At 45.6% G+C, this 15,705-nt stretch overlaps 1 protein-coding gene across 1 annotated transcript in view; it reads left to right on the forward strand.

Moving 5' to 3' along the window:
• Positions 1-1,977: 1,977 nt before the first annotated feature.
• Positions 1,978-15,705, forward strand: part of LOC104370887 (deubiquitinase DESI2) — a 60,042-nt gene continuing 46,314 nt past the window's right edge. The window contains exon 1 of the mRNA XM_086613611.1: positions 1,978-2,016. Coding sequence (XP_086469737.1) covers positions 1,978-2,016 — 39 coding nt within the window. The remainder of the gene's footprint in view (positions 2,017-15,705) is intronic.

Genomic DNA, 15,705 nt, shown 5'->3' on the forward strand with positions numbered 1-15,705 from the left:
GCCCAGGCCTAAGCTGTGGCTTTGCCCTTTCAAAATCAAAGTGCATACCATTAGGGCAAAGCAGTCCTGGGTCTCCTTTGACACTGGCTGGGAAAGAAGTTTTATGTCTGACCGTCAGGCTGGCACTTACTGATGTGGGATGTGGGCTCACTTTCCCATTGTGCTGCCTGCCTCCACCACAAATCCTCCTGCATGCCGCATAACAAGTCATTTGCAAGGCTGCAGCTCTATCGTCTTGTTCCTCTGCTTCCGACAAAGGAAGGTGAGCCCTTCTCCCAGACGGGATAGTTCCCATGCAGCTGAAGACAGTATCGGGAAGGGCTGAGGCATGCCGGGCTTTGCTGATGTAAAGGGCTCCTTGCAATTTTCATTCGGATCTGTTTGGCTGTGAGCTGGCAGAGAGCCTCAGATACGCCTCTAACTCAGATGAGGTCATCCCTGCTTCCCCCCCCCCCCCCCCCCCCCCCCTTCACTTTTGGGCAGCTTCAGAAAGAGTCTGTGGTGTCTGAACGTTTAAGGTGAGCGTGCTGATTCCCACATCACGGCAAATCTCTTGGTGCAGGAAGCGCTTTCCCTCCCCTGCTCGCCCCTTCCCCCCACCCCGTGGCTGCACCCTTTCCCAGCTCTCTCTTAAAGAGAGAGGAGGAGCAAAACGAGGATGAATTTACCGCAGTGGATTTTATAATTGACTCTCGCATCCAGGTCAGAGGGGAGCGTTTGCTGGCAAGACACTGCGGAGCTGCCTGAGCCTAACACGAGTGCGAAGTAGCTCCAGGACGGAAGAAACTCCAGACCCTGCCGCTGCCAGGAGTGAAACTACTCGCGCTGCCCAGTCGCTCCGTCCCTTCCCCCCCTCCCACCGTGTGCCGTGCAAAGACGCGTCTAGCCAGTAGAGGACGGGGTAGGTCCCCCCGGCTGTCAGTCAGTAGGGGCTGCCCCGGCTCGGGACGAGCTGATCCCGAAATAAGGACTAACCCCGGCGGAAAGCAGAGCACGCGTGCCTGGAAGCATCGCCCGCTCGGCATCTTCCTCCCTCCAGCCCCGGCGCCGGGTAATCCCGCGCCATCTCCCGCGGAGAGCTGCCTGCCGACTCGGGCGCCAACGCCAGTTCTGCCTGCGCGGCTGTGGGCGGGATGGGGGTTGTAGCACCCCCCCTCCGCGCCGGGGGCAGCCAGCCCCTTCCTCTTCCTCCTCCCACCGCCGAGCCCCGCGCTGGAGCCCCTCTGGCACAGCCTCTTCGCGATGTCCTGCCAGGGGCGGAGAGCCCTCCCCGCAGCGCCTGAGCGCGGGCCGGGCCCCAGCACCGCGGTCGGCTCCCGGCGGGCCGAGCTCCAGCACCGCGGTCGGCTCCCGGCGGGCCGAGCTCCAGCACCGCGGACAGCTCCCGGCTCCCGGCGGGCCAGGGCGCGGGGCGCCGCCGGGCTGTGCCCGCGGAAGGGACGTCGGTGCCCGGCTCCGGACCCGCTCCGTGTCTCGGCGCCCCGGTTTGTTGCCTAGGGCCGGCAGCCCTCTGCTGAGGAGGACGCCGAGAGATCCCCGCGCAACACGCTACCACCCGCCTCTCTCACGGTGCCAGAAGGCTTATCTTTGGGCTCGGAGTCTGTTTGTCTTCTGTGGATCGCGATTTACAAGCTTGGATGGTGCCTGGTTACAGTGGTGCATGAGTCTACAGACCCCAAGGCGTGCTACAGAGTTAGAAAGAAACCTCGAATCTGTCGCACTGTGAAGGGGTGAAACAAACCTCGTACAACCAGCAAACCCAGGCCAAGCCTTCCTGCCTCCCTGCGACCAACTTTACCCCCCTCCCCAACCGCGAGAATTCCCTCCGTTCCTCCTCCCTCTACACTCCTTCCTTCTGACACTGTAGGATGAGGCATTTCCTTCTATCTGGCTCAGGGTGAAAACATACCCTGGGGGCAGCAACACACATCTGGCAGGGACTGAAAGGTTTTAATCCAGCGTCTACTGCAATCAACAATGGCAAATGAACCGGTGATTCTGAACGTCTATGACATGGTGAGTAGGAAACAGTACTGATGGGGGGTGGGGAGGGCAGTGGGGCTGAGTGGGAGTTTGTGCTTAGAGACAGGCATTTTATGAAGAGGAGCCAAGCGCAGATCCCCAGAGAGGCTGATCCCCACCCCCCCAAACTCCTCATCCAAGCATGTCATGTACAGGCTGTCAGAGATGATGCTGACCCCAGCTTTTTCCTTTGAATTGTTTAGCGTATTGGGCCAGATTACAAGGTAAAGCTGTGCCCAATGTTCTGCAGGATCTCTCAGGAGCAGCACTGGGTGAGGAGAGGACTTTTTAATTTCCAGTGTCCCAGTTAAGGAAGGAGATGTGATCACCTCTGTTGGAGCCGATTGTCCTTTGATTTTGAGTGAACAAGCACTGCCAGGCTGTGGGGAAGGAGTCAGGATTTCATCTAGGGAAGAGAAACAACTGTAGAATTGCAGTAAGGACATAGTTTCTAGGCTAATAATCTGGATCAGTCCCTCACATGCATAAGATTGTAGTTAATCATTTTCTCTGAAGGTTATTTGCAACAACAGGAATAAGAAACTGTCTGAACAGGTGAAGTTTCAGCACAGGGAGGAGCACCGGGACATGCTGTGCAATGTTTCCTGAAAGTTCACAATGTAACAAGTGACTTTCCTTGCCCGCCTCTTGCAAGGGGGAATGCTAGCAGGAATTGCCTGTGCTCACAAACCGGAATATCCAAATCCTAGCCTTGGCACAAGCCCCCAGAGAGAAGAAGGATTGGCACAACCAGTTTGCTTTCTGGTCCGATAAAAGCTTAGGAGAAGCATGTTCAGATGAGGAACGTTTTGATGATGCTGTACTTCTTGTCTGTTTTTTGTTTATGAACTAATGATTAAAAAAAAGTAGTTTTCAGATCTTCCAAGAAATTAGTGAACTTTGCTGTGGAAAATGTGACCTTATGAGGCTCAGGTAATGACTGAGCTCTAAATATCTAGCTCCAGACCTTTAAGGTTATGGCATACATTTGCTTTTTGTCATCAGGCAATGACAACTTTCAACAGGAAGCCCACAGAATAGTGTGTGTTTCCCTGTTTGGGAGAATCCAGAGAACAGACACCAATAAGATTATGAGTGGGTTGCTGTAAATGTCAAACTTCTTCTTATTACCAAGATTAAGTGATCTTTCGTTGACTAAAAAAGCTGAGTTGTTTCTGAGTGAAGAGGGAGTAGTAAGGGCTATTTAGGTAGGACTGTATCTATATTGAAGGACAGTCTGAAAAGCACAACTACAGTGGCTTGAAGCTGCCTCTTCCAGAGCTATTATTGGTAAAATTGAGCAAGATGGTGTAAAATTCTTCCCTAGACTTTGGTTATGAGTGTTTAATGGTCAGTTGCTTGGCAGCCTGAACTATAAACTCCCCCAAACTGTTCTTCAGCCAACAGGGCTGGTAACCCAAGCAGGCGGTAGCTAGTGCTTGGTAACAAGGGGCTGGCATTGCAAATGGACACAGAAGAGTTACTCATTAATACTTTAAGGAAGATAAAGAAATTGTGTTGCCCTTTTATTATATCCACCATCTTCCCTGCAATTTTTAAAATTTGTTCTGCAGCAGGCTGTGGTCTGAACTTTCTTCTTTCAGCCACTTTTGAGCTGTCCCAAGTCAGTGAATATTTTCGTACTGAGCCAAAGAGATCCGAATACTGGATGGACATGGTCTTTGCCTTTTTTTTGTGTGATTGACACCAAAGATGAAGCCCAAAGGAATTACCGGAGAAGGGCCTTGCTGTTCATTGTCACTGCGTTCTGAGATGGACACCTAGACGCACTGAACTGAATTGAGGCCATCAGTTTAATTCAAACTGAGTAATTTTTGCTGCTATGCAAGCCATTAAAACCTTCATGTATGAGTACTAACTCTGTGGGTTAACCACTCTGTACGTAGAAACCGTTCCACTTTCCTATAGCATCTGTTGGGCTACCACTGAGTCACCTCTAGTTCAAGTCCTACGTTATGATTATTGAGGCTACATGATTTTCCATTGCTGCTATGATTTTAACACCACGGAGTTTGGAATGTAGCCACGCAAAATCTGCACTTTGTTACACTGTGGTGGGGGAATGCGGGGGAACTGGGAAATGAGCACATTTGCTTGAATGACTGTTGGAAAACTAGCCTCAATGAAAAAAAAAAAAAAGGCAGCTGGGGATAACAATTAAATGGATGTAAAGCTCTGCTTTCCTGACAAGGAATATGACCCCTGTATGGCATCTGGAAGCACTTACACTGCAGGAAATCTTACCCCTAGGGCAAAAGTTCAATTATGGGCTTTGTGCAGCTATGAAATACCCACTCTGTGTAGCCTTGTGTATTCAAAGATTATAGTCGTTTATCCTTTTACTCGTTGGATATGTACCAGGCTTCTTTAGGGAAAAAGTGCTTCTATTTAATGAGGTGTTTTGCACAAATAGCTGAAGCAGGTAGATCTATTTGTAGACTTATTTTCTTCAGCATAAAAGAATTGAGCAAAAACCACTGGATATTCCAAGTGTTCAGAATATTGTCATTAAAAGCAACTTCCCTCATCCCCAGCAGGCAGGATGATTATATCCTGTTTTATCAGTTGCTAAAGTGCTTGTACACACCTGTATTCTTGCAAAACAGACAGGGCAGGAAAACTTTGCTGCTCAACCAGGACATTTTAGAGAGTGAATATGCAGAATACTGAACTCTGATTTAAGGTGCAAGTGTGAACACAGAAGAACAACATGGATCAAGGGTTTGATCATGGATGAATCTCTTTTCCAGTCTGAATCCAGCTCTCACATAGGTTTACTCTAAACCAACAGCTGTTTGGAGACCTGTATGCAATAACTGGGTCTGTAAAATCCATGACAGAGTTTGCTCTGATCAGTCAGTTATCACTTTGCTTTCAGAGGGATAAATCAAATTCCCCTTCATAACTTGCAGCTCTCTTCACTCTGCCTTAATAAGCTGTTAATGGTGGATCAGATCTTACTTAGATCACAGGATTGACTTTCTTCAGCCACAATATCATCCTATTTCCTCATCGCTTTAAGTCTTTGTGGCTTACAGTGGAATGGTTGACTTAATCACTGTACTTTAATAAATGTTGCCTACTTAAATCAGATATAAGAGTAACTGCAATTATTTCCTAGGTTTAAATCTTTAACAAGCCAGCTAAACACATTCCACTAAAAATAGTTTGCTTGGCGGAGATTCAAGTTGGGGGCTCTCATAATATTTTCAGCTTATTGCATAGTACATTTGTGCTATCAAATTTAAAACAAAGATATTCATGTCACTGCTGTCCCTCTTTTATTACAGAGATGGTTGTCCTGAATTTCCACTGTCTTTGCAGCTGATAACGTACAAACTTGTCGTTTTGATCTACTGGTATTTTTGCTTACTCTTTATGCTGGGGAAAATGAGCCCCTGAGATGTGCTGTAGAGGAGAAGGAGAGCCCTGATCAGCAGGGAGCAATGATGTAGGGTCTGCTTGAACAAGAGAGGTGAGTCTCTTTCTCAGCCTTGTCCCACTGTTATTCCATTGATTCCACTGGTATCACTTGTCATCCTCTCTGAAGCAAATGAGAAGGAAATAAGATTCGGGTCACTAGATGCAATAAACTGAGATTTTTCTCTGTGAATTCCAACTTTAGAGAGGTAGCCAAAATGTGATTATTTATAATGGTCCTCCCTACTCTTTCAGTTCTTTATATAATTTATATCATTTGCCAGCTAAATGGCTGAAGGCCGATGGCTGATGGCAAAGGGTGGCTCTGCAGGTGGCTGACTGGAGTCTCCCCTGCTTCACTGATCAGTGGGTGATGATGTCATTGATTTGATTTCTCCATCACACAACTGAGTGGATCATCCAAGTGGCCCTGACAGAAAATTAACACAATAGCATTCTTGTCTCTGTGACAGTAATAAAGGCCTCTGGTTTGTGTCTGTGATATTACAGAGAGCAGCCTGTGTTGAAGTGGTATGGCATTTTAGTCTGAGGATGTAAAAGTTTATAGTCATGTATGTTGTTTCTAGGGCTACCAGGACTGTGAATCTGGTTCCTGATTTTTACTGGTGCAGTGGAACAGAGCATCCTGGGAAGCTGCATCTGCACAGAGGGCAGTGTTTCTGGGGAGAGAGAGAAGGAGGAAGATGGTGTTACAAACTGCATGGGTTTGTAATGAGTTTATCTTCCTCCATGAGAGAGGAGAAGTAGTTTCAGTTGTGCCACCAAGAAATGTTGATGATGCTTTGTGTAGCCAGTCAGCTTGTGGTCTCCCAGCAGAGGTTGATCAAAAGATGATCGCAGCCTGTGAGTGGCTCAGGTGGGGCAAAGGGCTCTGATGAGGTTGTCTCCATCTGGCTCTACAAATGTCTGTCATCTTACAGTTGCTTCTACATAGAGCTGGGCTCAGGGTCTGAGGGCTGGCAGGAGGGTGCGGGGTCAAGAAGGAGGAGTTGCAAGAAGCAGTCTGACTTTTCTGCCAATTCCGGGAGGGAGGTAGGTAGGATTTTTGGACAAGCAGTTGTGGTGTGGGAACCTATATGTGAGACTCTGCAGCAGTCTGTGGAATAGGGTGAAAATTGGCATTTGTTTATGTGCTCTGAGAAAAGGATGGTGAGAGAGTCTCTGCATGAAGAGGACACACCAGCTATCTATGAGGAAAGGCATAAAGCTAGAGGATCTGTATGGCCACAAAATAAATGCGTAAAACTTTAGTGTTTTAAGTCAATTTCTCTGGTACAAAATAGTATTATGGAGGTGGGAGTTACTTTTCCTTTTGCACTTTTCAGCTCTGTCATTTTCAACATTTTGCTTTAACATCCATTGCTCACATGTGATTTGGAGGCGATGACCTGTGCATACCGATGAAAACCAGCACAGACATAGCATCCTAGCATCCCTTTCTGGCTTCTTATGCAAGTGGAAAAGAGAGAGAGAGAGAGGCTCTTAGCCACTATAATTAAATGCTTTGAGACTGAAGGAATAGAGGTGCTTTGTACCTCTAGCTTCAGTACATAAGGAGCCTTTGATTCTATTTTAGAAGTGGCAACAGGATTGCAAGCAGAGCACTTCGTTCTGTGAAATGATTGTTTTAAGCACTGACTAGATCACGGAACACTTTATTATCTCTCTGGGGGAAACAGTAAGTCTAGTTACTCAGAAAAATGTCAGCATGTTTGTGATTACTGTTAGCAGAGGTCTCAGATGCTCTCAGCTCAGTCAGAAAAGTGAGAAATCCTATTGCAGTTGGTGGTCACCTCTCTGCACTACTCATTAGTTGTTTGTGAGCTGCTATGTGTGAAGTGCAGCATCACGTGGCTCTATTTGGTATTCCAGGAAGCCACATGGAACGCAAGGGGACTTTTTCATCCAGGAGGTTGATAAATGTAGAGTTTCTTGCTGTGATGAGCTGAAGAGATGCTCTAAGTCCATAGACCAACTTGTGGTCATGAAAGATGAAGTGATAGAGAGTCACTAGGATCTCTTCTTTCTTTTTCCTCCTGTGTATGCTGGCTAAACTGAATGTATTTAATAAATTGAGAGAAAAATATGAAATATTGCCTTTGGGAGATTTTAATTAAATTCTGGCGACTCCTAATATATGTGTATAAAGTTGTTCTGAAACAAAATCACCACTTTTTGAAACACATTAAATAAAATGTTTTGACTCTTCCTTAAAATATTTGCCAATCACCTCTGGCTGAAACTATTTCAAATCTGAATCATTTCAGTTTTCCAAAACATACTGTTCACTCAAAAGTTTGCCATGTTCTTGGAAGGGCTTAGTAGGTGTATCACATTCTTATTTATTCTGTGGCCAGTCTCAAAGCTCATAAGAATTCCCTCTTTCATGAATAAGCCCTGGCTAAGGAAGATCTAGGCTGTTTTGTCTTCTTCCCAGGCGTGTTGCAGGGGTAAGGTCAAAGGTAAATCCTTAAATTCCTGAAGGAAGGGGAAGATTTTGGCCTTGGAGTTTCACTTTATCACTGACTTCATTTATCCAGAGCTTTATTCATTCCGTTGTCTTGAAACCATACCAAGTGCAGCGTACTGGGTAGAAAAACAGAACGGTGAGACATCAGGTGCCTGATGTCTAGTAATGGGTTCCCTGCAGTGCTGTAACGTGTTCTACATAAGTGCTAAACTGTCTTTGTTTCTAAGAGTAGTTGAACATAGCACTAGTCACAGGCGGTAGGTAGTGTGAGAGACCTAGTAGACCTTAGATGCTTGTTTTCTGTGTGTTTCTAGAGTTTTTAGTTGGCCTTCTGTGCTGGTTGTGTTGGTTTTTTTTTTTTTTTTGGTAGGGCTCAGTTTGGACTGTTGAGCTATGCTTATGCTGCATAATAGGTCTGGGGTTCATAATCACTCAGGTAAAGTAATGGTCCCACTGCAAAATCAGTAACAGTAATGTCATACTATGATACGTGTTACGAGCCCAAAAACTCTCTAGGAAGACTCTTGGTTAGAAGCCAGAGAGACCAGATAGTCCACTGCTGTGAATGAGACAGGAGGCAGAGAAAGCTACCCTCGCTGCATGTCAGCAGAGTCCTGAGCCCAAGATACAAGAGAGCTATCCAGACTGCTTCACTTTTTGTGGATGCAACGTTTTCCAGTGCAAATGCTCTTGACTTCAGAAAAAAAAAAATTTAAAAAAAGACATTATGGCAAATCTGATGGCAGTACATTAGAATTTTTAGATAAATCAGGCTGAGCAACTGGTAGTGTGTGCAGGTGAGGAAAACTAGGCTTTGTTTCTGCTTCTCTTTTCCTCCTAGACTGCATCAATTTAATTTGAGTGACAACAGGCTGACCTCAGGCAGGCCAGTCATCGAGTAGGATTGCTGCCTTGCCCTGCTTGAACTCATGAGCAGAGGGAAAAGGAAAGCAGTTCGGTGATGTAGAGCACTGTGGTGTAGTCAGTGCTTGGTTCAAGCCTGTGAGAGAATGATGAAATGCAACTAGACATCCTTTCTCTCATGTATCTTTGGAGGGAGGAAATCAATTGAAGGAAGAAAAGATAAAAAAACTAATATATGGAGCTGCAGCTGATTCTGTTCCTTCAAGAAGAAGGAATCCAAACATGGCATCTTATCTAAACCAATTAAGATGCTAAAAAGTAAGTGGCATGGCCTGGGTTAATAAGTCCAGCAATGAAGTGTGCCCATTTATGCATAATAAATGTTTTTTGTTGTCTTAGCAACAGCCTGGAGATGTGTTATCTATCAGGGGAACGGTCTGTTTTGATGTTGTCAGGGTGACAAGCTGGCTACCTGTACATGTTACTGCTGATCTTCTCCAGCACTGCAGTTCTTTAGCTGACTACACTATGCTTATGCATGAGATGTTTCAAGAGCTGTCTCTTGACTGTACACAGAACGTTGCTATCTCCAGCTACAGCATTCATCCCATCAGCAAGCTCATTGAACCAGTGCTCTGTTGCCTGGTGGACTGACTTGAACTGACTCATCCGGGCAACGTGTGAGTTCTCGCTTCTACTAGCCCTGCCCGTGCTAGGAAAACTGCTCCACAACACGCTCTCCTTTACATCAGCAAATATAAGAAACCTTATGGGTGAGGACAACCTAGGAAAGCTAACACAGTATAAAAAAAGTGTGAAGTCTGCTTCTGGAGCAAAGCTTTGCAGATCCTGTCATTAGTTCAGTTCTCACATCAGTGCTCTTAAATCGGTTCCTGCAGATGACAGTCTGACTTAATGTCTCTAAAGTACTCATTTCAAGGCAGCCTGAACTTCTGCAGAGTCAGGAGTCTTATGGGCAGGATTTCAGGTGTAAGCCCAGGGGCTCAAGGTACAGTCAGGTCCAACCTAGAGATACAGAAAACTTCTGCTGCTACTGACAGCTGTCCTTTAACCCCATCTACAGGAAAAATCACGATCCCCTGGCCTGTCTCTGAGCCACTCTGAGAGAAATTATGGTTTCCTCTTGAAACCATATGGAAGCTGATTTCCAGTGAACTTTCCCTGCTGCTTTTTGGGGTTTCCCCAAACAGCAAGGCAGACTCCTTTTAGAACATGACACTTCTGTCAGCAAGATTTAGTCTCTGTCTCATTAGGCCGTCAAGGTTCCTAATGTCACTTGGCTACTCTTTAGAACAAAACAAGCAAAACCCAAACCCAAGCAAAACCCTCTTAGTACTTATGAAAGCTGATGTGTTGACAGTACTGGAGACTGTCTCTCTCCCACCAAATAAATTTACGCTGGCAGTAGCAAAGCACAGCCTTCTGCCTTTTGTACTTCATCCCTGGTTTATAGGTTGAGCTGCTCTGGTGTCATGGCTCAGCTGGTCACCCAGCTTCCTACTGAGGGAGTCCACAGGGACCAGTTATGCATGTGTGTGTGGTGGGAGCTTCTACTGGAGAGAGCTGAGCATTAGTGATAGAAACAGAGCTACTAAGTTGGAACAGCTGTCAGATCCACTTCTAAGTGTGGTGATGGGCAGGTATGTTGTTGTGCATTAATGCAACGGACTGAATTTAAATGGATGTCCTAGGGCCAAAAGCTACGTTAATGACCTGGGTTGCCCTTATTCTAATTCTCTGTTTGTTTCAGTCTCTTTTGTTCCTGTCATTATGCTAAGATGACGTAGCCGAAGCTGGGAGCGAGGCAGAGATCAATCAATCCATAAAATCTGTATTTCTGCTGGAGAAGAAAAGAAGCAAAATTCACAAGTCTGATGACTCTTTCTCTAGCAAATGGACTCAAACTACTAGGAAAGAAAAACATGTTTGATACCTCTCTAGGTAAACACTGGATGTTCTTGAGTATGAAAGATCTAGAGGAGTGAAAGTAGATATCTCTTTATTTCAGAGCTTTATCTAATCAGCACTTGAATCTGTGAGACTTCTCTCAGAGCAAAATATGAGGCTATGTCCTAAGAGTGGAAAATTGTTCTATTTGGTAACTTAGTTTTTCAGCAATGAATCTTAAGGTGCCTGGAAAAGCAATGATAAGGGAAGAAGAAATGCTATGGGTTACAAATTATCTCTGATTGGTAGGAATGTTTATCTACAGACAGGTGTCAGAAGCTAGAAATGCTGAAAGCATTTCAGCCTGTTCAGTAATTGCCTTCATCATGTGGGTCAACACATGGGTCGAATGCTATGTGACTACTGATAGATCCGTATCTCTGGGAGATGAAGGACCTGGCACAGCGTAAGCTCTGTTGATAATGTGGTTTGCTGAACCTTCAACCATGGATCTGTTACTGTGCTTTCTATGCAGTCTTACTTAAACCCACAAGAAACTATCGATTCCTTTGCTGTTCTCTTCAATATTTTCTTCTAGTGATTGATTTATGCTGAATACTGATGCAAGAAAAAAAGCTTCCTAGATGCTGATTGCTGCCTCAGAGTTTAGAAAGCATGAGGAGCCCAGTGTTGCCTTCTAGAGTGAATTACAGGATTTGCCATAGGTCAGCTTTCTCTAGGTACGTGATGTTCTTCTAGACATCTGTTCTTGGCTTATCTGTATGTCTTGCTCTTTTGGGGATTACTCAGAGCAGATGATTTTATAATTACCCTGTATTTGTCATGTCCCCCAGCTCTGGATTAGCCTGGTAAATGTGACAAGTGACAGAATGAGAGGACTGAGAGGTTAAGCACGGGACTAATCTGGTAAGTTGTTACCTCTGTCATTAACCTGCTCTCTTGGGCAGTACTTGGGGCAAAAGCCTCAGCAGGCTTCTCCTAGTTGTGTAAGAAGAGGCCTGGGTTGCAGGTATTTCCAGGCAGGGCTGAGGTGCTTTCTTAGCAAATGACTTATCTAGAAAATGAACGGCTCTATTCAGCTGCCTAAGCAGAGACATCAAAGGCCATTTTAGAATACTCATTTGACCCTCTGGCTTCCTCTCAGGAAGGTCTAGGTCTCTTCCCTTATGGATCCTATTTCATAGCTATCAACTTGGTAGAGATGTCTTGAATATTTTAGGGTGTTTGAGATGGCATGACATGCCCAGAGGTTCTGACATGAGTGCTACTTATGTGCTGGGGAAGGATCAGTAGTAGTTCTGCATTCGACTTCTACCATCTAGTGTGCTGATGCATCTGGAGTGACAGAGACCTGGTTAAAATCCCTGAGGGACTCGAACACAACTGCCCCTTCGTGCAGGTCTGCCATAGAAGCAGACAGCAGGAAACTCTAGATTTGGTTGTTCTGGGTCAAGTACTTGATAACCAGGAGTCCAGACACTTGTCCAGGAGGGTATAGACCAACTTTCTAACCACGTCAGCCTGCCAGAGGGAATTTGGCTCTCCACCTGCCTCAGAGGGAAGCAGCCTGGTCACCCTCTCATATTCTATCTGGAGTCCTTCTCAGTCCTTCATGGTGAAGCAGTTTTCTTTCATATAAAGTAAAGAAAAGAATCCTTTCATATGAAATACACGTTCAGTGGGCCAGAGAACAAGTGTAAGCAACACTATAGCCTAGCTCTAGCTTGTACACCCTCTATGAACAGCTAGGGTCCACTGGAAACATCCACTCTTCTGCTAAGTGCATATTTCAAACACAAGAGACCCAGAACAGAAAGTACTTGCTCATCCTTGTAAGTAGAGGCCAACCTTGCCCTTCCCTCCTCCTGTTGCTTTGTTTCCATTCAGGGCATTTTCAGACAGAATTCAGGCTTTGTTGCCCTGAGAGGATCTCTTCTGCCCTTTCCTCCTTAACTGGCTGCCTAACCTGGAGAGGCAATTACTTGTGCAGCCATTTTTCTGAGTCTGTCCCAGCACTACAAATACATAGGCTAGTGCATCTTTAGAGTAGGCCTGTGATGGTGGCATTGTGGAAAGGTGGGAAGGCAGTGCTGGAGGATTCCAAATCTGCAGAGGCCAGAGCTAAAAATGTGTGTCCCAAGCTGAAATCCACCCACCATCTGTCTCCAGTTCTAACATTCATTGTTCTTGATTGCAGTGTCATTTGCTGTGCCCTTGTTTGCTCTAATTTTTATGGTTGCTTGTTATCCAAGGCAGCTGGCTATCTTCTCTTTGGCAGTTCTTCGAGATGTGGAATGGACCTCTTCTATTTTCTGCTGCTGGAGCACTGTGCCTCTTGTGCCTTGTGCTTGCTCCTGTGAGAATACTGGGGAGAAATGCATTGAGGAACGGGTTGTACTAAACTGAATCAGAACAGATTCATTCCGGTGTAAGCCAAGAAGAAGCAGATCAGAGAGAGGGACACAAACTAAATGTGTCCATTTCAAGCTCAGGTGTTCTTGGGACCAGATGAAAGGAAATACTACAAATCCTTTTTTTCCCCCTATGGGTCTCATAATATAAGCAAAGGAGCTGTGACTTCTGCTGAGCAAAAGCCTCTGGAAGGATAAATAAATGCAAGCCCCATGGATCCATGAAAACATCAATTGTTTTTATTATCTAGGTCAAATAACGTCTCCTCCCCTGGGCAGAGTGCTGATGGCAGGAGATGCTTTGTGTTGGGGTAGCCAGAGGCCTTGGCAAAGCCAGGCAAGCAGGCAGGACACCCCTTGGGGGGCAAGGGTGGACACAAAGGTGTTCGTTCCAGTGCCCTGTTAATTGGATTGGTCACGTTTCCCCCTGACTGCTGAGCAGTCTTGTCTCTTTCTTGTATTCAGGCAGAGCCTAATGGGGGTGCATGCTATCTGAGAGCTGCACCAGGAGGCAAGAGAAAAGGGGGATGGGGAAGGTGAGACTTCTTGTACTTCTCCTTTTCACAGTCTTTAACCCCACAGGACCAACCAGAGCTCAAAGGTTTTCAACACTCTGTACAACACTCTCTACTTCTGAAAGAAAGGCAAGGAAGCAGGAAGCAAGCTGGAGTAAACCTGGCGTCCTATCTTCCAAATCCATCTCTGCAGTAGAGTTATGCTAGGAGGCTCACACGTCCATCTGTGGCTTTTCAAGTGCTGTTTGTAATATGGCATGTTATTGAAATGCTTCAAGGATTCTCTTTGTAATGTGTAATTACTTTGAGATGTGCAGTTCAGCGCCTCTTGCAGCTGCTGTTTTGGATAATCTTGATACAGTTAAAGCTGTTGCTGGATCAAACAAATTTATGCAGATGGAGATTTTAAAGTTAGTGTAAAGAACAATTTTGTAGTCTCTAACACATCAGGTGCTTAAAAATCCTGTACTTGGTACCTCTGAACTTGAATTCTACTTCTCATACCCACAGGACTTTGAAGCATGTTTCCAGCTGTCTGTTACCTCTCTTGAGGTCTCAGAGGTGTCTCATTAAAGCTGATGCTAAAGCCTATTGAATACATGAATGTGGCTTCTAATGATGCATCTCATTTAAGTGTCGCCACAAATTGGGAGGGATCATTGCTGCTCTGGTCCCCCAGTGACTAGGGTAGTGAAAGCCACCTGGAGAAGGGCAGGGTAATACCTTCTTCTGCATTTGGAGACAAAAGACAGTGTCTTGAAAAGGCTACTGACTTCCAGGGGCATGCCAACCTTGTCACCTTCTTGCCGTACAAGCTCCCCTCCCTCCCTCCCTCCTGCATAGTGCAGCCTCAGCTCCCAGATCTTGCAGATGGGAGACATCTGTCCTTGGGCTCTCAGTGCCTCCAGCCAGTTAATTATTAATCACCACAATATCCCTTGTGTCAAGCATCTCAACTGCCCATGAAGCATGTAGAACTGTTTCATCAGTTGAGTCAGAAATGTTTTAGTGCCCTGCCGCTCATTATTTGTAAAGTTGTTGGACTGTCAAAGAACTTAAGCACCCAGAAGTGATAGTCATCTCGTCTCAGCCCCACACCAGGTGACCTGGTGTGAGCAGGGGCAATAAATGTGCGAATTGGGAAACCAGAAGAGAAGGTTAAGCTTGTAAAATGGATCCTGCAACAGAACTGGTGCTGTAGCATTGGATATGTTTAGAACTGTAATACTGCTGCCCATTGGGAGCACCTACTAGGAAAAACACCGAGGTATTTAGCTCTGTCGAAAGATACTTGATTTCCTGATTTACTTGATAGTGGCTGTTGTGCCTCTCTTTGGGATGCTGCTGCTTACCATTGCTCTAGAAACAGTGAGACACATGAGCTTATGTGGGGCTCTAGGACTTGCCTGCTCTCTGTATCCAGATTGTAGGTGAGTCTAAAAGAGGGAGATTGAGCAGAGACAGACCAGAAAGTAGGTGTGAAAGAAGAAAATCACTCAGCTTGTATCAAGACATGAGACACTTCTTACTTGCTGGGAGTACTCAAACATGAGAACCTGACATCTGACTCCTTCTAGGTGGGACTATTCTAGTGGAAATGGATTGGCACTGGCACTTTATTTCTGACGTAGTTTTGATAACGTACATTGAAGCAGATCTGAAAACAAGCCAAAATCCTGGTTACTTTCCACTCATCCATTGGGCAGTTTTTACAAGGAATAAATTTGTTTCCTTCTGCCCGTCTGCAGAAGAAGCATTTTAAATAATGTCATACTCTCAGGATCAGCCAAATAAAAAGAAAGGTCCTGTAGTCTCTCTTAGCAATGTGGCACAAGATACTTTCACTAAACTATCATCTTGTGAAGCCTGCAGCTGGCACTCGTCGCAGCAGTAGCTCTCAGTAAACACCACCAGCCTCTGTGCCCTTTGCAAAAGTTTTCTGGAGTACTCCAAAGGCGCTCTCCAGTAAGTGTGTTTCTGAGAAGTTGCTGAAGCTAACAAGTGGAGGCAGTATTACACTTTCCTGCCACCA

The sequence above is a fragment of the Tauraco erythrolophus genome, chromosome 6 (assembly GCF_009769465.1).
Source record: "Tauraco erythrolophus isolate bTauEry1 chromosome 6, bTauEry1.pri, whole genome shotgun sequence".
In the NCBI taxonomy this organism is placed as follows: domain Eukaryota; kingdom Metazoa; phylum Chordata; class Aves; order Musophagiformes; family Musophagidae; genus Tauraco; species Tauraco erythrolophus.